General features: G+C 40.6%; 1 protein-coding gene across 5 annotated transcripts in view; it reads left to right on the top strand.

Annotated features, from left to right (window-relative positions):
• CRIM1 (cysteine rich transmembrane BMP regulator 1) overlaps positions 1 to 21,026 on the top strand; it is a 180,912-nt gene that overhangs the window by 67,394 nt on the left and 92,492 nt on the right. For 4 of the 5 annotated variants that reach the window (XM_081265454.1, XM_081265455.1, XM_081265456.1 and 1 more), the window contains 2 exons: positions 11,036 to 11,278; positions 12,345 to 12,465. In XM_081265454.1, coding sequence (XP_081121580.1) covers positions 11,036 to 11,278; positions 12,345 to 12,465 — 364 coding nt within the window. The remainder of the gene's footprint in view (positions 1 to 11,035; positions 11,279 to 12,344; positions 12,466 to 21,026) is intronic. The other variant, XM_081265457.1, reaches the window with a different exon arrangement.

Below are 21,026 nucleotides of genomic sequence, written 5' to 3'. Positions count from 1 at the left end.
TTTGTTTTTTGCTACAGGTCAAGTTGTAGTTCAGGATGGAAAGTAAACACGTCCCTTTGCTCAGCTGCAGCTCACATATTTGTAGTCTGCGGGTACCCTCTTGGCGGTTGTGGTGGACCAGGGTTTACACAGTGGGTACACAAAGGACACAAAGAAGGCATAGAAACATGGGGCCCTTTCAGGGACTTGTCCCGCTGCAAGTCTGATTAGGAAGTTTGTGCTGGAGCTGAAGGAGCCGTCTAGAAGCATGGAGAGGCCTTCAGAGAAAGTCGTGGGAAGGGAATGAGGCAGTTCTCAAAGGCCCTGATTGCCTCTGGGGAAGCCTTTTTCTAACCAGGAAAAGCCCTAGCAGGGCAGGTAGAGATGTTGGGAGGCCTTTCTGTGTTCCTGTGCTTTGGGATGTACTCATTACCGTTACATGTCACCTTTGTATGTAGTGAAAGCTGGTGAAATATCTCCAGGCAGAACTACCTATATGAGGCAGTTTCCTTCCCTCCAGGTGGAGTGCAGTTCATCCTTTCAAAAGGCTGCTGCTTCTTAAGGAATTAATGAAGTAATGGAAGCTAAAAGAGAACTGATGCATGAGTAGAACCTTTGGAATATTAAGATGATTGCATGGGGCATGCTATACTAAATGTGTGTAGGGAGTCTGTACCTGTGTTTGGGTCTGCCTTTCATAATCAGCTTCACCTTTATTGATAATTGTGAGTATTAATGATGGGATACCTGCGTTCTGGGACATCGTGTTAGGCGTTAACTTTAAAACAACTAAGAAGCAGAAAGTATGAGAGCCTTAAAGTTCTCTGTATGCATGTTTATTTGTGTAAGTATGTACGCATAGGCATACATACACACCTATGAACATACAAAAATATGAATTTTTAAATATTTTTTATATAAATAGATTACATATCTGTATAATATTAAAGGTTACAAATTTGGTTATTCTCTAAAACAATATTGTAAAATAAGTGTCTTTAGGCCCTAACATCTGGGTATTTCATGAAGCCCTGTGAAATTAGGTGGCTTGCTGAGGATCTTAAAGGAGTTATAAGTAATGCACACACACACACACTCTGAGGTCTCTGACTCTAAGCCTAGATTCTTTCTAGTAATTAATGATAATGGTGATAGTCCTATCAAGAGCTACTCTGTTGAGCACTTAAGATTTGTCAGGCATTGAGTTACCTGCAATATCTGTTAACTTGCTCAACTCATAACAATCTTGAGGAAACTCTGACCCAGAAAGGTCAAGAAACTTTCCTGAGATCACATAGCTAGTTGTAGAAGAGCCATGATTTGGACATAGTTTAGCTTGGCTCTTAAAGCTTTCTGGTAAACCAGTTAGCTATATTGACACCTAAATAAATAAATAAAGTCGCTGAAAAGTAACCTCTATTAAATGTCATGTTAGTGGTTCTAAAAAGTAGATTATCTCCAGTAAAACAGAAATTAAAAAGAGAAAAGGATGAAGAGGCAGAAAGAAATAAATGGCCCAAATATATTTTTTTTGTCTATTTATAATTTTAGCCACATGGTTGTTTTCAGCATGTGCAAAAACCCTTGTGAGACCTACCAGTTGCAGTTAAGTATCTTGCAGTTCTTTATTTTCTGCTGCTGTCGTCAGCAATGACAGAATAGCAGCAGCATATTCTGTTGTTCTCCTTACCTGTCCTTTTTTTCATGCTGTTCTGCATCCACTCCTTATTCTTGATATATCATTTTAATTGCACAAATACAGTCACTTTCAGGAGCCTCTGAAGATCTCAGATCAGCACATAATATTCTTTAGAGTCCTTCTAAAGACTTTTGAAATCCATATATCACCTCTGGGGCTCAAGTTTACTGTTCCTTATTCATTTTATTTTATTTTTTTTTAAATCACAGAAGACCACACTTCATCCTGTACTCATAAAATCCAGAGTGTCAGGAAATCCTGGTGTTTTGAAAGAACATGATTGGTTGCTCCGTTAATTCAGCAAGCATTTGTTGGTCTTCCTTGAATGAGCAGGAGTCCAGCCTCATGGGAACCCAATTGAGTAGGAAGTGCTCCTAGAAACCCTGGCTGGATTATGTTCTTCGGAGACATCCACAGTGTCAGCCTCTGGTCTTACAGATGAGGAACACCAAACCTTTCATTCTCATGTATTTGAAATCTGACATTTTATTGTACTTTTTTCAAATCAGTGTCATCATTACCCAAAGGAAGAACTAATTTGAAGCACCCATTTCTCAGTGAAGGAAAGATCAAAGTGTAGGAGACATCCCACCCAAAGTCACAGGATCCCTCTGCAAAAGTGAGGGATAATGTTTGTGTTAGATAATGGACATCGCTTTCTGTTAAATACCACCTGGGAGTTCCTCATTTCTACTGTTTATGCCACTGTGACATTTTCCAAATGTTAGTAAATAGACTTCTTAAGATGCCACTAAGCTTACTCTATAGATTTAGTTCATTTTAAGTTTTCCTCATTAGTCATTTGTCCTATTCCCTAATAAGTTAGACTCTTCTTTTGTGGGCTAGTTGTTTTGACAAAAGGGGATGAAGTATTCAGAGAAAACTGTTGTTTATTAGGTAGCATTAATCATTTTAAAGCCAGTTTTTTGCACATTTATCTAAACCATCCTTAGGTCTTATTTTATTGACAGATTTTTTTTTAAAAAATGCAAATTCATGGTTACATTTTAAAATTAGTTTTGATGTATGAATATATGAGTATAATTGAATGACAAATCTCCCTGGGAGTAAACTGAACATGTTTTCCTGGTGTGAATTAACAGATGATGAATTAAAATGTTTCTGGACTCAATTCTAGTGAACATTTGTAAATTACTATCTAAAAATCAGTAGGATACATTCAGGCCATATTTTCCCCACTTTTTGCAACTAAACTGTCTATCATCAGAGGCAATCTGAGATTTTTTTCCCCTCCTCCTGGGTAACTCTGACCTTTTCCAGGAAGATTCCAGGAAAGGCTGGTTGGTTCATATTTCCCAAGAAATACAGAGGTTTTGATTTACCTGGGAGTTTAGAGGATGGGGTGAGCAAGGGAACAAAGAACTGTGGGGCCACCTTGACTGTACATTAGCATCACTTGGGAGTGTTTAAAAACAATACTGATATGGGGGGAGGGGTCTCATACTTTCAGTAATTCTGATTTACCTAACCTGTGTGTACTTTGAGCTTCTAGATTTTCAGTTCCCCGGGCAATTCTAATGTAGAGAAGGGTTGAGAATCATTATTCTGGCAGGAAGTTTCCCCAACTATAGTATGCATCTGGAAGGTTTTTTCAAACAGATTGTTGAGCCTTACTCTCAGAGTTTCTGATTCTGTAGGACTAATGGGGAGCCTCAGTTATTTGTATTTCTAGCAAATTCCTAGGAGATGATGATGACAGCGATGACAACTGAGAACCACCACTCCTGAGCAGCTTTTCTCAAACTGTCCATCTTACTAAAATGCAGACTCTGATTCAGTAGATCTACCAGCAGACAAGTTCTGTGCAATTCTAACAGTTCTGAGGTGATACTGAGGGTGCTGGCCCACTAAGAGCAGCAAAATTCGAATTGCATGCATCATTATAGCCCATTTCAGTGAAGTCCTTGGTGTAGAAAAATGTGCGGTTCAGGAGATCCTAGATTTACCTTGTGGCTGCAAGTGCAGCTTGGAGCTCTTGGTGGCAGGAGGGATCTGGAAGGTTCAGTGCTCCTTTGGCACTTGGTCACCCATGGTTTGCCAGGATGTTTGAATATGCCTTTGGTCAATCTCGGATATTCGTAGTGAACTTCATTGTAAAGATTCTCAGATTACGTGAAGGAGTGGAGCAGTGGTTCTCAACCTGAATGGTGCGGTGGAATCACCCTGGGAACTGTTGAAATAACACCAATGCCCATGTTCTTCCCCTGCATTCTGATTTAATTGGTTTGTGGTAATAACCAGACAAGTGGTGATCTTAAAAGGTTTGTAAGTTATTTTAATTTAACGCACAGGCAGTATCAAGAACCACTGAATTAAAGTTTCACATATTAGAGTCTTACAGATCATTTAATGTTTTTTTTTCCCCCTGTTACATTGCCTAAGTTGTATTCCATTGTGAAGCAAACAAGCTTTATTAGGTAATTGAGGACAGTTTAATATGTCGCCTTTAACAAACCATCCAAGAAAAGTCTCTACTAGGTCCTGTTGCTATTAAATCCTAAATACAGAGTGAAAGAAAGTGCTGGGAAAATAGAGTGGGTGTTTCTGAAGGAGCTGAAATATGAAATATTTCTGGGACTGTATCAACAAGCCTAATTTTTTCCCCTTGGGGTTATGATTGTACGGAACAAGTCTTCACAGCAAAGCTTGCCAAAAAAGGTTATGATAAAATCATGGAATGTGAATGAGTAGAACTCACAGGGTAACTTTAGAGGAGTCAGTCTCTAAGTTTAAAAATACAGGGGTGACATATGTATTACATTTGTAATCGAAATTTTCATAATAAAATAATGCTGAATACAAGAAGGCTCCTTCTTTTGTAGCGTGGGATGTCTCTGAGGCCAAGGAGCAAATGAAATAGCACAGCCAACAATAAAGTGATGAGGACTCACCAAAGACCCTCAACCTCTTTATCTTTGCAAATTAATTTTGTGCTCTATATTCAAGCAAATATGCAGCGGTTGTCTAAACATACACATACCAGATGAGCCAACTAGGAAAGCTGAAGCTCGTTTTGCTTTTGGCCATTATGGACTAGTGAGAAAATTGTGGACTTTGGCAGCTCTGCCCCTTGCTTTGTGACACCAGCCAAGTGTCTTCATCTCTGTGGGGCTGTCTCCTCATCTGTCAAGTACAGATGAAGACGTAATCTCTTCTCAGAATGAGTCCAAACAGGCCTCACTCACAGGAGGCGCTCTGCCTGTAAGAATTGAATCCTTAACAAGAAATACTAGCCACCAAAATATTTTCCTTATGAGTTCTTATTGGTATTTTCTACCTGTCAATTATACAATTTAGATTTCTTAATAATTGTGAAGTATATATTTCTTCTTGGAGAGTTGGCTCTCTTGCCTAATAACCGTCCCTCCCCCCTTACTGTTTTCCACCTCTGGAATGTTCTTGCTCTGTTACTTGCATGCCTTCTTTATTTTATTCAAGTCTCTATTCAGATGCCTTATCCTCAAAGAACCTTCTCCCTTCTGAGAATGAGGTGCACTCAAATCACTGGTGATGCTTCAGAGCCTTTACCCCCACCTGGCGTGAGGCTGTGTAGCTGTATGTGGTGTCTGTCTGCAGCAGAATTGCAAATCCAGGAAGTCAGGAACTTTGTTTCGTGCCCTGCTCTAAGCCCTGATCTTGGAATCTTTGGCTGATGGAAGTCATTCAGTTAATATTTGTCAAATAAATGAGTGGAATAAAGATTGAGAGGACTTTGTGGGTTGCCTTTCAGTAGGTAACTATGAGGATACCTGATTCCCTATCTCACCAACTGGCTGAGGACCCCTGGATGCCCCAGGCCAATGCCACAGTGACTCTAGATCTCCAGATTCTAAAGCACAACTCGGTGAGGTGTGGGGGAGACCAGGATCCAGGGCTCTTTCCCTTTTGGCTTTATATTCGCCCTGCTAAATCTTGTGACAGCAGATCTAATCCAGATTTGAGAACCCTTGAATTATCTCTGAAAGTAGGTGGAATTCCTAGGATTGTCTCAATGGATGTGTCTGCCCGGTGTGGTGTGTGTGAGAGACTGCCAAAGCACTGAGCGCCCAGCTGCATTGATTCTGCAGTTGACTTCCTAAATTTTACTCTTTTTTTTTGCCACCCATTTGCCTGTAGTAAATGTGTAGCGTATCAGTTTTTATTTTAAGTGACCATTCAAGAGATTTTGAAATAGAAGGAAGGCTTTGGTGTCATGTGTGGGAGTCTATAAAATTTAAATAGAAGAATCTGGCAGTGTAATTTTTATCTTATTTTCCCTTCTTTGCATCTAGTAAGTTTTCATTTGCTCTTATTTAAAGATGTTTTTAAGCACAAAACTTTTGAATGCATTTGTTGCTTGCATATCATGATTATACTTCATTGACATAGGGACCTGGAGAAGGTCTGGAAATAGCCATAGTAGAGTCACATGGGTGGAAGTGACTAGGATTGAATGGATATTCCATTACTATTGTAAAATGACTTCATGCTGGGTGACTCTGTTAGTATTTTAAGGGCTCACCTCTTAAAGGAATATTATTAATATGGTTAAATCAGCTTTTTCCCCTTAGTTTCTCCTATTGCAAATCAAATTATTCCTTTAGTCTTTCTATAACTGAGAAAAGTTTGTTTTCTTTTTTCTTTTAAGATGCCAGTTGCAATGTTTCCCGGATAACCAGATTAAATTAAGTATTTTATATATAGAATTGTTTTTGACACCATAGGGAGACTACGGTGAGAATTCTTTTCAAAAAGATAAAAATTCAAAAGCCCTTTGATGCAAAAGTCATGGTGTGGCTAGTTTTTTCTTCTTTTTTTTTTTTTTTTTTTCCCTTCATGCAAGAAAGAGAAGTAGAAACATCAGTGAATAAATAAAAATTTTCTGGGAGAATTTATGTATTAGAAGCAGCTGAGAAGGAAGGTATTAGAAATATAATTCCTGATAACTCTGCCAAGTTTGAGTGACTTGCTGGGGATTGAATGCTGGGTGAGTAAAGGTTCTAGGTAATCCATTGAGAGATGAATAGAATGTTGAGAGAAGGTGGGAAATAAAAGAACTTAACAATTACAAAACAAGAAAACTATAGATTTTAGAAATCTAAATTCTTTGAAAATATAATTTTATAATTTGCCAAGTCAGCATAATAAGCTGAAAGCTTTATGCCTGCCAGCCACAAAGTTAACAACATAGCTTTGAAAAATTAAAGTAGAAAGTGTTAGAAATACTAGAAGTTACTGGTTCACAAGAGGAGATTTCTACAGATCCCTCTTGAAAATCGACCAAAAATGGAAGGTCCCAGGCAATGACCTTCCTAGTATCTCATTTAATTATGACATCTGAATGTCGTAATTATAAAGCTCAATTTAATAGATAGGCAAGTTTGTATCCAGTAAACAGAGGAAACATTTATCTTTTCAAACACCTATATACTTTAAAATTGACCATAAGCTCATAACACACATGTGTGCCAAAAATGTAAAAAATTTAAGAAATTAGCAAGAGTAGAAAATTGTACCACATGTATTTCCTGGTAACAAGCAGTAAAGTTATAAAATCAAAAGGGAAAACTCCCCAAGACTTCAAAGCTGAATTATAGATCATTTAGGAACAAGTCACGCTGAGAATAATGCTGTAAAAAATTAGAATTAACTAAAGCAGTATATGACGAAGATATTAAAACCATAATTTAGTTTCTACTCTCATTTAATCCTGTGTCTTTAAAAAATATTTTGCATAGAATAAAGAAGTATAATGCTGAAAAATTAACTCATTGAATGAGTTTGTGTAGTGCTGAAATGAGAGAGTGAGAAGTAGTAACTAATATTACTCAAGTTTATAAGTTTAAAAATCTTGAAATGTTAGGAAGTCAAAGTTAGCAGGATCTTTAAAAACAAGGCTTATTCTAAGAATACAAAGATAGTATAACACCTACTAATGGATATTAATAAAGAAAAAGCCAGTATGATCCTCTGGAGAAAAGTTGAAGCATTTAATAAGATAGAACTTTAATTTTTAATATTCTTATATCCTTCCAAGCCATGCTATCCCACCTCTATTGCCAAAGCAGTTCTTAAGAAGAAAATCTCTCAAGGCTTGAGCTGCAAAACATACTTCAAGAGGTGATAGTGTTGGGATTGTTAAAGAGACTGCAAAGTGGAAAATAGCTAGCAAGAGCCGATATGTTGGGTTTTAATGGAAACATGGTTAATTGAGTCATGTTTGGAAAGTCAGATTATACATACTGAATATTTGTAGAATAAGAATTAGTAGTAGAATGTGATGCATAATGTTAATTACAGCAAATGAATAAGAGTAGGAATTAAGTGCTATTTGCAGTGAAAGTCACAGAGCTTCTCTTAATTGTAAAACAGTGGTTTTGTTTGCCAAATAAGCAGTCTGCTGAATTGTACTTTACCAGCTCCAACTTGATCAGTAGTACCCACAATCAAGATTTGCCATCTCCTCCCCAGCTCTTTGATTTATTCTGCCTCACTCAACTGGGAACCTGGGGTTGCAGTTCCTCCTTACTTAATCATATTCTCTTCTCAGGGCAGTTCCTTGGGGTAACAATATGAAGGTAGGATAGATGGATCCTCCAAGATTAGAGTAACAACTCCTTTTAGGTCCAGGAAAACAAGCTCTGTATGCCCCATGACTTGTGCTTTGAGATAAGGCTGAGTAAGAGGGAGCCAGGAATCTAGCCAAGCTGGGCAGCTTTAACAGAAACCACAGTTCTGATCAAGAACAAAGACGAGTCCAGAGAAATCGTCTACCTGGGAAAGACTGGCCAATCCAGGGTTGAACAGTACCAGCACCAGTGGCTCCTGAGACAGGAGGAGTGTTATTACAGAGGGGTATGAATGGCACCTGAGGGGCCAAGTCTCAAATCATCATGTCCATTTACTAGTAATTTGATCTTGGGCAATTAACTTGACCTGTCTAAACCTCAGTTTTCATAATCTGTGGACAGGTAACTCACTGTAGGGGATGATTGTAACATTAGTACATGGTGTGCATGTTAATGAAGTCTACTTTGAGGACAGAGGCTGTTTTACTTTCCAGTCTGCTTTAAACTTCATGGGTTTTTTTGTTTGTTTTTTTTTGTTTTGTTTTGTTTTGTTTTGTTTGGGATATTAGCATGTTGACAGCAGCCCCAAGAGAGCAGAGGCCAGCAGTTGAATGTTGCCCCCAGGGAAGCATAGGTGCCGTGAAGTAGCATTCTGTCTCACAGGAAGATTAGAGAGCAGCCATAAGTTAGGTGGCAGAGGGCAGGTCACAAGACCATGAAGAGTCTAACCACCCCAGCTCGAGTCTAACCACTCCAACTCACCTGCCACCCAGCTATGGTAGAGAGTGTGTACACCTGACTCCTTCCATATTCTCTCTCCCAAAGCCTTTCCATCCTCCTCCTGTGTCTGCCCTCTTCCCAGGTATTCTCTACTGTTGCCCAGGATCCTCAAAACCTATTCCAAGAGGAGATCCATTTTTCTGATTTCCCCCCCTTCCTCCTACATAATTAAAGCTCTGATTTATCTCACAGTTAGAGCAACCAGGCTTTAAATTGGCCCGAGGGCCTCTAGAGGATCAGGGTCCCCTGTTGCCCATCTAACCTCCTCTCCCTTGCTCTGCTCTGGTGGCACTGGCTTAGTCAGCTTAGTAAGCTTACTAAGTAAGCTTACTAACTTAGTAAGCTTACTTACTTAGTAAGCTCTGCCTGGGACCCAGGTGTGGCTAGCTGTTGCCTCCGTGGGAATGTTCTTCCCCTGCTTTCTCCATGACCCGCCCTCACTCCTTCAAGTCTGTTGGGCTTTCCCATCATGGCCTTTCTACCAGATTGTAAACACCCCTCCTTTCAAATGCTCCAGTTCCCTCTTCTCTGTTCCACTCCCCATAGCACTTGTCACTCTTTACTATTATATAATTGTTTGTAATATTTATTGTTTTTTTTTTTTCTGTCACCCTCCACTGCCTTGTAAACTCTATGAAATAGTAAGGCGTCTTGTTTTTTTTTTTTTTTCCTCTTTATTAATGTACCCAAAGCCGTGTACTTGTGCTCAGTCAGCATTTTTGAATAAATTTCCTAGAACAGAATGTGTGCTTGGTCCCCTGTACTATGTCTTGACTAGACAGGAAGGAGGTGCCCAAGGAAGATGGCCAGTGAAATAAGAGATGCATCAATCCAGTAAGAAAAGGGCCAGAGAAAAGAAGCAAGCTTGGTTTTGGAAAGAGATTTACTTTTGAGGAATCAAGAGCGGAGTGAACTAGAAGTGGAGAAGGCCTGGGTCCTGGGTTTAATTTCACCACTGAGCCTAGGCAGGTCACTTCAGCCTTTTGCCACTGGTTCTTTATCTATGAAAGGAGGAAACTAAGCGAGGTGACCTCTTAGGTCTGACCCTACTGTGTGATCCTATTTCTGGGTTTTACTCTAGGAAAGATAGAGCTCTGGAAATGTGGCCCACGCCACACAGCACTGTTTTCACCCAGCATCTTCCCAGCTCCCCTTCAAAGATCATGGGGTGCAGTGTTCTGATTTATTTCCTTCTTTTCCTCAAGCACCTTATGTTGGTAGAGGTTTCTTAAAAGCTTAAATCAAGAAAGTGAGCTGTGGACTGGGGCTCAAGAAGCTAGGGTTTTGCTACCAGTTCCTAAAATTGGCGGGTAATACCCAGCTTTATTTTTCTCATCATCTCCAGAATCGAGGTTCCTCTTTAGGGGATGGTAGACTATATTAAAGAAAAGAGAAGGAGGTGCATTCAATGAATCTCTGTTAGAGATAGAACCATACCAGGTGCCATTTGGGAGAATTGCTTGGGAATTTGGCTCATTCTCTGTCTTATTAAGCCGCCACATTGTAGAATGGCAGGGTCTTCGTAAGTTCCATCTCATCGGAACTCAGGAGTTTGGAGATAGAGTTCTTCCATGTTGATGGTCATGCACGCTGTTCACGGTCTCTGAAGAAGCCAAGATTCATTTGTGTGGGTCTGTTTTGATGTCCAACCATCCGTGTTTTCGGAGAAGAACCCTTAACACTCTTGAATTCAAATATGTGTCTGTTAGTCCATGACTGCGTCCATGTCTGTCACGGTGCATCTTCCCTTCACCTCTCTTTCTTTGGGGCATTGCACTAGACCTCAGTGGTTCCACATGAGGGAGCAGGAAGATGCAGAAGAAGGGAACTCAAGGCTCCTATTCTAGTGTCCTGGTTGGCAAAACTAAGTCAAAGGGTTTTTACCAGGTTTCTTTCTCGGCCCTCCTCTTTGGATAGTAAACAGCTCCTCAGGACTGTCTGTGCTTCTGACAAAAGTGCCCCCCCCAACTTCCCTGGGCATGAGCTAAATTCTTTCTCTCCCATTTAGAAGAGAAGCCAGATTGCTCCAAGGCCCGCTGTGAAGTCCAGTTCTCTCCACGTTGCCCTGAAGATTCCGTTCTGATCGAGGGTTATGCTCCTCCCGGGGAGTGCTGCCCCTTACCCAGCCGCTGCGTGTGCGACCCTGCGGGCTGTCTGCGCAAAGTCTGCCAGCCGGGATACCTGAACATACTAGTGTCAAAAGCCTCAGGGAAGCCGGGAGAGTGCTGTGACCTCTATGAGTGCAAACCAGGTACGCGCGAGCTCTGTCTCAGCAGCCTGCATCAGAGGGTAGCAGATCCCTTCTCAGCTCCCCGCGGCCTCTCCTTCCCACAAAGATGGGCATTCCTCCCCAATATGCTGTGAGTCGGCCACTTCAGGCTAATGGCAGCCTGACATCTGGCCTTAATCAGAACCAGAGGGTTAATTCACTGGTACATGAGCACCTTCAGGGAGGGAGTGTGTCTTTTTCTCTTTTCTTCTTTTTTTCCTTCTAAGTCTGCTTAATGGGGATGTGAGATTAAGATTAATGGTGCTATGGCTACCTGCTTCGTTCCCCTTGAGAAGGTCAGAGTCCTCATTTGCAGATATACCTGTCGCTTCAAAGTATTATATTTGAAAGCAGTCATCACACATAAAACAAAGTTATTTTTAGTAAACATACCCATCAAAATGCCAGAAGTTTTATAGGGAAACCCTCAACCCCAGTCTTCCTCCTTGCCAATTCCCCACCATCCAGCACCTTGACTTTATGGCATGTGCTAAGTCATCTTTGACTATTTACTCACCTTCTTTGCCAACGTTTGATTTGTTGTCATGTCTCAGCTGTTTCTTGCTTTACATTATTTCTAATATCCTTGCTCTTGTGTCAGCATTTCTAATGTGGTCTGTGAACACTTCGGGGTTATAGTGATTTCCTGTTTGCAAGTTTCTAATGATTGGTCGGGATTTGTTTCTTTTATTTTGGTTTTATTTTTCCTGGTAGGTAAATGCTTGAAGCAGAGCTACCCTTATCCATCTCTTGAACTTGTTCTAGCAGAAATACCTCCAGCTGACCATCACCATCCACGTAACCACCGTTGGTCTAACTCTGCCTTCATCTTAACTCTTCAATGTTTTGTCCCCACCTTTTCTACAGGAAATTTGAGCTGGGTTGCAGTTTCGTAGCATTACTGAAATAAAAATAACCAGCACTGGGACTGGGTTTCTTGGGAATCAAGGAAGCTTGGGAAATTTGTAAGAGTCGATACTTCATTGTGGGACTCCAGAATGCAAGTAGATGCCACAGTAAATGGTACCTCTCTGTTTGCCCCTTTCAGTTTTCAGCGTGGACTGCAGTACTGTGGAGTGCCCCTCTGTTCAGCAGGCCGTGTGCCCCCTGGACAGCTACGAAACTCAAGTACGACTTACAGCGGACGGCTGCTGTACTCTGCCAGCAAGGTTGGTTTGCTCTCAGTCCATCAAGCTTTCTTCTCTGTCTTGTATGTTAGCATCATGTAAGGTACAGTTTCAAGCATGCCGCTTGTTTTCCCTTGGGAAACCTAATACTTTCCTGTTTCTCTGGAGAAATCACTGAACTGTTATTATGACTTGGTATTTACATAGGTCTTTCCTCAGATCAAAGCCAGGTGTCATCAGGTTAAATCATTAATCCTCATAGATTCTTCCTGTAAGGGTGCTTGTGCACTGTGAAGGCTGGGAACTAGACAAGCAAGTCTGCCCCTCTGTGTAGGTAGGGAGCAGGCAGTGAGGTGTCTCAGGAGCAGGCATGTGTTTTGATTCTCTGCAGAGAGATCTTATAGGTGCTTAAACAGTGAATCCAATGTGATGAAACATGGCATGCTTCGTAGAGCTGCTGCCCAGGACCCTTGACACTTGGGAGTCATGCATCTACCCAGGCCCATTTCTTACTGAGGCAAAGAGGTGTGTGAATTCCTGTCATGTTTTGTGGAATAACAAACACATCTCTCTTTGGCTTCATGTTGGGGGGAGAGCTACTATTGTGCTAATTTAGTAGCAAGACATCTGCTTGGCGGTGTAGAACTGGGCTTCTCCGGGACACAGTGTTCCTAGGTCATATTCTGAACAGTCCACAAAATACCACCATGGACCTGGCCCTTTGTATTTTTGCTTTTGTGGCAATTGTGTAGTGACCCACAGGGTTTACAGTCTCTTCCCTCCACCTGGGATGCCTGTCCCTCTTCTCTGCCATGACCTCCCCTCCATCATTTGCAGGCCACTAAGTCATCTTTGTAATAAAGTCATCACATTTCTTTCAGTTGTTGTGCACATGTAATATCAGTTGTTAAAACCATGCCATATTTAACTCCCTTCCTAACCTCCTCTCCCTTAGTTCAGTCCCAGTGCTAGGCATTTGGCATCTGGGTTTGTTGAATGAGTAGGTGTGGTTATAGAAATGGTTTGGTAAATTGAGACTATATGTGGTCCATAGTTATGGTAAGTATCAATTTGTAGACATCCAGGATTTGTTCTGATAATTACCTTTTTCTTCTTTCCTCTTAGACTATGTTAGATCTTTGGTATCCTAGGATTCTCTCAAAGTGTCCTTCATACTATACCATACAGCAGGTCCATTTTTTTGTGACGATGATGTGCTAAAGTGGTACAGCACCTTCTGATGACATTAGAATGTGGTAATCTTTGTGAAGATGTTTGGGAAGGTGTGAAAGGCTGCACACTTGTGAGGTTATTGCTAATTACTTCAGGAGGCGAATGGAGCAGTCCTAACAGTGCAGATGTTCCTTCAAAGTCTTCTTGAGAAGGAAGAGGTGGCACATTATATTGAAGAACCTAATTAATCAAAGCCAAGCCAGTTATTAACTAAGAAGCCCTTGAATGAGGTACAGGGACCACTCTCAACTCAGTTATTAATGCAGTACAGTACCAACTGCATATGGGAGGCACAGTGGAGGGTTTGAATGGTTAGAATCTGTAGGAACACATGTTAAATCTCAGTTTAAGGAAAAAAAAAAAAACTTCCTCACAACTAGTGATGTTTAGTAATGATTTGGGCTACTTCCTGAGGCCACCTGAGCTCCCTGGCATTGGAGCAGTTTCTTTTTGTCTGAATGGGCATCTACCAGCCATGCTCAGAAGAACTGTGGTATTGGAAAGGAGGTTCAAATAGAGCCCTTCCTTTCATTCCCATGCTTCTTTGATTCTAATAACCATAAACCTTAGGATGGTTCTTATTTTATTGATACAATTTTGATTTTGGCATTCAACTGAGGAACGGTCAGCATTAAATGTGCCTCTAATGCTGAAATTGAAAGTAGAGAGAAGGAAGTCGTTCAGAATCCCACAGTAAATTATTTGCAAAGTGGTAAGTTCTCACAACTCTTTGGTTTCCTGTATTTTAGGTAGTCAGTGACCCATGCTCATCCCTGCCCCTGCTCCTCACACAGGCTTTGTTCCCTCCTAATCAGGGCCCTCCTAGCGCTTCTGGCTCTGAGTCTGCATTTCTAGTCTCCTCTTCCCCAATAGCCTTCCCTTCCTCTTTTACCTGGGCAGCCTCTGCCCTGTTCAAGACTGTGTTTCCTTCTCTTTGGAGGGTCTCCAGTCTTCAGCCCCTAAGGATGATATACACAGTCCTCTCTGCTCCCTTATAATTCCCCATTTATCTCTTTATCATAGTGCCTTTTATAATACATGGAAATCATTGATTTTTTTTTTTTTTTGGTCTTTGCATTCTGTGTGATTCTCAAGGAAATGGAGTGTTTGTATGTAGCTTCGAGATGTAATATGTCAACCTACATTTATTGGCAAATGGATAAACTAACAGACCCTCTCTCAGCCATGGTGACTTATATGTTGAAAAGGAATAACTACTTTTAGTTTATTGTTGTCTCCTTACCTTTAAGTGGCAGTCCTTCTGTCTCTTTTCAGAACCCTGGCACTGTCCCCTGCCTCCTCCTTGAGGAACCAGTGCTCCTCAATGCTGCAGAAACCTTCCATTCCAAGCTCTGCACTCACCTCTCACAGCATGAGTCACCTTTATCTCTCTATTCCACCTTTTCTACCATCACTCATCCTGCAGGATTCCAATTAAATTCCACTTTATCCACTTGTGCTTCAGCCCCCTCCTGTCCCACCCCCTCGGAACTCCCAGTGAGTCCTTTTCTGTGCTGTCAATTAATCATACACTTCCTTGCACCAATGCTACATGCATAAAGTCTTGTCTTACCAACCAGAGGATGTTTCTGGAGGTCAGCACTTATGTCTTTCCCTCTGTATATGCTTGAATACTGAATGAGTTTGTAAATGCAGAATATGCTCCGGCTGTGACTTAACCCTGTTCAGCCTGGGGTACTGCATTAAGTGGGTTCCCACATAGTTAGGAGGGTGATAAACAGACTATGCTTTGATAAGAGAATAAAATCTCAAGCAATCATGTAAAAATGGAAAATAAAAGGAAGAAATCCTAATGTGTGGTAATAGTTGGTAGTATTTTAAATGAAAAGAAAAAAAAAAACATGTCATGCTATGCCATTTTGTGAGCCGTGTCAAATGCTCTGTCTTTATGGGCATGATTTTTAGGTATAAAGAACATTATAGAATATATAAAATCTCCTGTTGTGATTATTTGACACTTACTTGCATATTTATAAAGAGCATTGGTAAGAACTTAGAGCATTCTGAGAGCAAAGCTGTTAATTGGAGAATGCAGGGGGGAAGGCTTTTTACATGAAGGCCAAATGGTGTGAACTGTTGAAACTTCAGCAGTAGAAATTTACCTTCAGTGATAGTAACAACTCCTTTGGGTAAGGATTTGTTATATTTTCACGGGTTAGAAAAGGAGTTTGTGCCCCTCCCCCATCTTAAAGACTAAATTCCTTCCTCCTCCATTCCCACCCACGTGGAATTGCCATTCCCAGTGAGACTGTCTCACCCATTCAGGCCCCTAACTGCTTGTTTTCATTCATTGTTTCTCATTCAGCCAAAGTGTGGCAGACACTCCTCTCTCATGGTATTGGCCCTCCTGCCTCAGGTCTTTCTATGTGTAGATTATTCCTTCTTTTCTTGCAGTATCTCCAATTTTTCTTAATGGCTCATCCTTCACTTTTGGCTCTTCTGTATGTCTTCTTCTCAAGAACTCCATCCTTTTTTAGACATCGTTCTTTTAACCATTGTTAATTCAACCTGGTCTGGGTCTCCAGAGAGCCTCTCAGGTCTTTTTATCTTTTCTATTGGCATAGGGCATTATGTCACCTACAGGCAGCTCCTCATACCTGGAGAGGGTGAAAGCAGTGAGAATTAGTGGCTTTAGGCTGTATACCGGGACAGAATAAGAAGGAAAACTGGGACCATCCCTGGGGTTTTTGACGCTTTTGTTCTTCATGTGGGTGAGACAGTATCTACACGAGAGTGTATGGTTTTTGTGCGTGTACAAATGTTGTGTGCATAAGGGAATTTATGACAGAGAAGCCTTTGTCATATGCACTGGCACACCTGACATCTTTGCAGGGCAGGAAAAACATGTCCTTAAGCAACATATAAGTAACAACCACAATCCCATTAAATGTGGAATGTGCCTTACTGTTTACAGAGCATTTTCCCTTGTGTTATTATTTTATCATCACTCTTAGCTCTATGAGGAATTTGCAGATATGAAAATTAGGTTGAAAGAAGAAATTACTTGCACAAAATGCTCCTTGGTACAAGGGGCAAAGCAGGTCTAAGTCTTTAGCGCAGTTTCTTTGCCTTCTGTGCTCCTTCCACTGCAGTATCTTTTTTTTTTTTTTTTTTTTTAAGTAGTTCTTTTTCTGCTGCAGTATTTTTGATAACAATGGTTTTGGTTGCTGTTGTTATCTTTAAAACCAGGAAACAAATCAAGGAATAGGAATTTATTTCTCACTGACTTGTTTGTTTGTATCAGCATGGTTCAAATTAACAAAATTCACACGCTTCATATATTCTTTGCTAGGTAACAAGCTATCCCCCAAAGCAGTAGTTAAAAACAACAAGGTTTATTATTTCTCATGACTCTGTGTATTGACTGGGCGGTTTTGTGGTCAGCTGGCTGGTCAGCTGGGACTGGATATATCATCCAAGTGTCTGTTAACTGGGATGGCTACAAGGGCACCTCTCTCCATGTGGTCTTGGATCCCCGCAGCCCACCAGTGGCAGGAGTTAGAGGAATTAGCAGAGCCTTTAGAGACCAAGACTTGGAAGTCACACATCTGTTCCACCACATTCTTATGGTCAGAGTCAAGTCACAGGATAAGCCCTATCCAGAATGTGGGAGAGTAGAGTCTACCTCTTGGTGGAAGAAGCTGCATGGAATTTGTGGCCATTTTTAATCCTCCATAATATAGAGTTAATCAAACTAGGTGCCTCCTAGATTTTATTTTAAGATTACAAAACATTGGTAAAGTGCTACGGATGTCTGACCCTTTTCCAAAGACTAATTAATGTCCATCTGGCCCTGGGGCTCCGTGTCCTCAGGTGCAACTCAGGACACCTTATATTAAGCTCCCTGGTCCCTCTGCACCAGTCTGTTCCCTCCCTCACTTGCCAACCAACAGTTCACTTGGAGAAGACTCAGGAGGCAGGAGCCTCTGAGCACCACCCCAGCTCTGCGCATCATTTAGCTGACCAATAGTTTTACCTCCTCTGCTTAAGGACTGTTCTGACCACTCTAGGTACTGGGTTTTCTCTCATCACACAACAGGGAATGTGAGTTTGGGGATGCCAGAGGATCTACCTGATGAAACCAGGTCATATTTTTAAAAACAAAACTTTGAAGGATCTTGCATAGAAATTCTGCTCTATAGTGATTGATCTTGCCTGAGTGAAATGGATCTACCGGAGGTGGTTGAAGAGTTGACCCACCTGGGCTGTAGGTACATCTGGGAACCCACAGTCTCCTGTGTGACCCAGCCCAAACCGCAGCTCCCAGATTATAAGTGTCTTCTCTGTACCCCTCACTCTTCAGTGCTTCAGTTTGCTTAAGTCTACAGTCCTCACTTTACCTCTCTCATTCTTCATGCATCTCTCAGATATAGGCTTAGGGTGGACATTAAGTAATTACAATTTTGGATAACAATATCTATACACCTTACTTTTACTGTAAGTCAAATGTGTTTTTTTTAAACCTTATACCTTTTGATAAGTGACTTTTTATATTTTTATTAAAAAGATGAATGAATTTAATATTACTGATAGTCACCCATTCTGTATTTATGAGATTGTCTTAAATTTTGTGTTCTAAAACATTCTGTTATCAGCTTCTGTCTATAAATATGCCTTTCTTAAAAATTATTGAGAAAAATCCAAGCCAGTTATTTTGAGGTAGAAATAAATTAAGTCACTGTTTATGATGTTCAAAAACTTAAAAATAGGGTTTCTTCTGGGTTTTGTATGCTGTGGAAAGTCAGGTTCCCAAGCTTTCTCCTGGCTCCTGCCTTTTCTCTGACCAAAGGGCCTGATTCTCTTCTAGCAGCTATATTTGGGACATTTATCTCTCTTGCTTTCTGAAGTTCTGTACCAAAAAATCCCATTTTATTTTTAAATCAAGACTTAAATGTGTGGTTTTGTTGTTGTTGTTGTTTTACTTCCTATCTCCAAAGTAATTAAAAATTTTAGATTATCTCTTAGCTAAAATGTTGACTAATGTGTGAGTTCTCTTTTCACCAAAAAAATTAAGTAACGTATATTGAGATTTTCAGTGCAGTTCCAGTTGAAATTCATAGAGCTCAACCGGAGAGGAAGGTTGTATCACTCTCCTATTTCATAGATGAAGCATGTGGAGCTGGAAGGTCTCTGCATAGTGAGTTGCAACAGAGCCAGGCTGAGCAAGCACAGATCATTGGGTTGCACTGTCCCCCAAGGTCCTGAGTTCAGTTACCACCAGCCCCTAGTCCCACCACCCAGGGGACCTGACACGACGTATTCTGCACATTTCCTTTATTATCCTCTGTAAGGAAATGCATACCTGTGCATAAACCATTCAGTAACTAAAGTGTTCTCCTCTCTGCATCACACAAACTGGATGCTTAGAGAGCTGGAATCCGGGCCTACTGCTTCTGCATGAATTTGGACATCCATGTTATCTGGGTCTATTTTCTTATCTGAGAAAGAAGGAGGGGAGGAGATGATCTCAAAAGTAACTCTTAAGTAACTTCTATCTCTAGATACTTTGGCTTTTCCAAGCCCTTTTAGAGAGGAGGGAACCCAAGCCACTGGTGTTAGGAAATTCCTAGGAAAGAAAGAAGAAGGTCATTTTTAGAAATGCCCGGGACTCAGAAGGGAACCATATATGGTTTGCACAGTGATAGGAAAGGGGTTGAGTCCAAGGAAAATCCTAATATTACTTTTTATTCAAATTTTCTTTAAAAAGAAAAAAAAAACTTAGGGCAAAATGAGATACACAAACTACTAAACTAATGATTTAAGCCGTGTTAATCTGACTGGTCGGATTGTGAAACTGGGTGATAATCTAATAAAATGGATTGTCTAATTAGCCAATGGCTAGTTGAATATTGCTAGTTACCTTTTTTTTTTTTTTTAAATCTATAAATAGCCTCTACCTAGCAGAAGCTGGGAATATAGGGCCAAAGGCTGAGTCCGCAAGATAAGGATGTACTCTGTTAAACTTGTGCTCTGACAGAAATTAGCTATCTCTGCCTGTCAGGCAGGCCTGTGTGTGTATTAGAGGGAGGGTGGTGTGTGCATGGTCCCGAGGGTCCTCACTTGCCCACCTGTGTGAAGGACATCAGCCGGTGCATGGCTGTGTGTGGCTGCTCCCTGACCCTGAACCCATATTCACACTTGTTTCCTCCCACCTGTTGCTGCATCATTTTCCCTGAAGTTCTGACTCCTGTCTGTCTTCCCTGCTGCTCTCTCTTCATTCAACCCTTCCATATTCTCATAGCCTTTTTCTGTATTTCACATTTAATTGTACATAAACTCACACATACCATGCTATTTTAATGGAGGAGTGCTTCCTACCTTTATAATTGGGCCATTTCTTTATATGTCTCCTAAAATAAAACTACTAAATTAAGTTTTCTTTTTTCTTGTTTGAGCCATGTGGTTTTTTTTCCCCCTTGACATTGACCTTAGAAAAGAATTTCCCAATCATATCCTGTCATATCATAACAGCTCCAAACATTGTAACTGCAGGAAAGGAATTAAGATGAAAGGAAGCATGATAATGCCATTGTGCCTGAAAGATATGTTGAATGTACAGTCCATGATCAGAGTGAAGGTCATGAAATGTGTGTACTTTCACTGTAACAACGAGGTGTTTATTCTCAGAGGCTTCAGTTAAAAAAAACCTAGAATGCTTAGTTACCATTCCCTAATCCTGGTTTCTTTGCACTTTGAAGAAAATTCATCTTGTTGGTGCTGTGTTGGATTATGATAATAGAATCTTGGCAGATTGCTAGCACACTGTTTCTTGTGAATCGATGTAGATGGTTGGAAAAGAAGCTTTCTGGAGTTCCAAAATTCACAGGCTGAAATTGACTCATTCTGGATGAGGCTAGCTGAATGGAATCTTTGGCAAGTTAGCCCTTCCCTTCAGAAGCACTTGAGTTAAATCAAAATTAATCTGACCACATAACTACAGTGAGTAAAAACAAGGTACAGATTTGAAAATGCTCAATTCTTAAAATAGTTAAGAATTTAATGTTCATTGAGGACTTAATGGAAAACAGACAACACTGGGCTTGGTGTGGGATATTGTGGTGAACAAAACATGGCTCTGGCTTGAAAGATCTCCACACTTTGCAGATATCACTATGCTGATTTTAGGAAGGCTCCAGACCTTTGGAGTATAACATGAAAGAAGCACATACACAGAGTAATATGTCTTCAAGTAAAAAAAAAAAAAAAAAAAGATACACACACACACACACACACACACACACACCCTAATAATTTGTGATTGCTTTATCTGCAACTGGTTTTTAACCCACTCAAATTAATGTTGTTGTCATGATAAAGATGCAGTGATACTAGTGGGTGTGTGTGTGTGT

This window comes from Spermophilus citellus (genome assembly GCF_964194105.1).
Source record: "Spermophilus citellus genome assembly, chromosome: 13".
NCBI classification, from domain to species: Eukaryota; Metazoa; Chordata; class Mammalia; order Rodentia; family Sciuridae; genus Spermophilus; species Spermophilus citellus.
The sequence above is the reverse complement of the archived record's forward strand: the minus strand, read 5'-3'. Positions and strand labels throughout refer to the sequence as shown.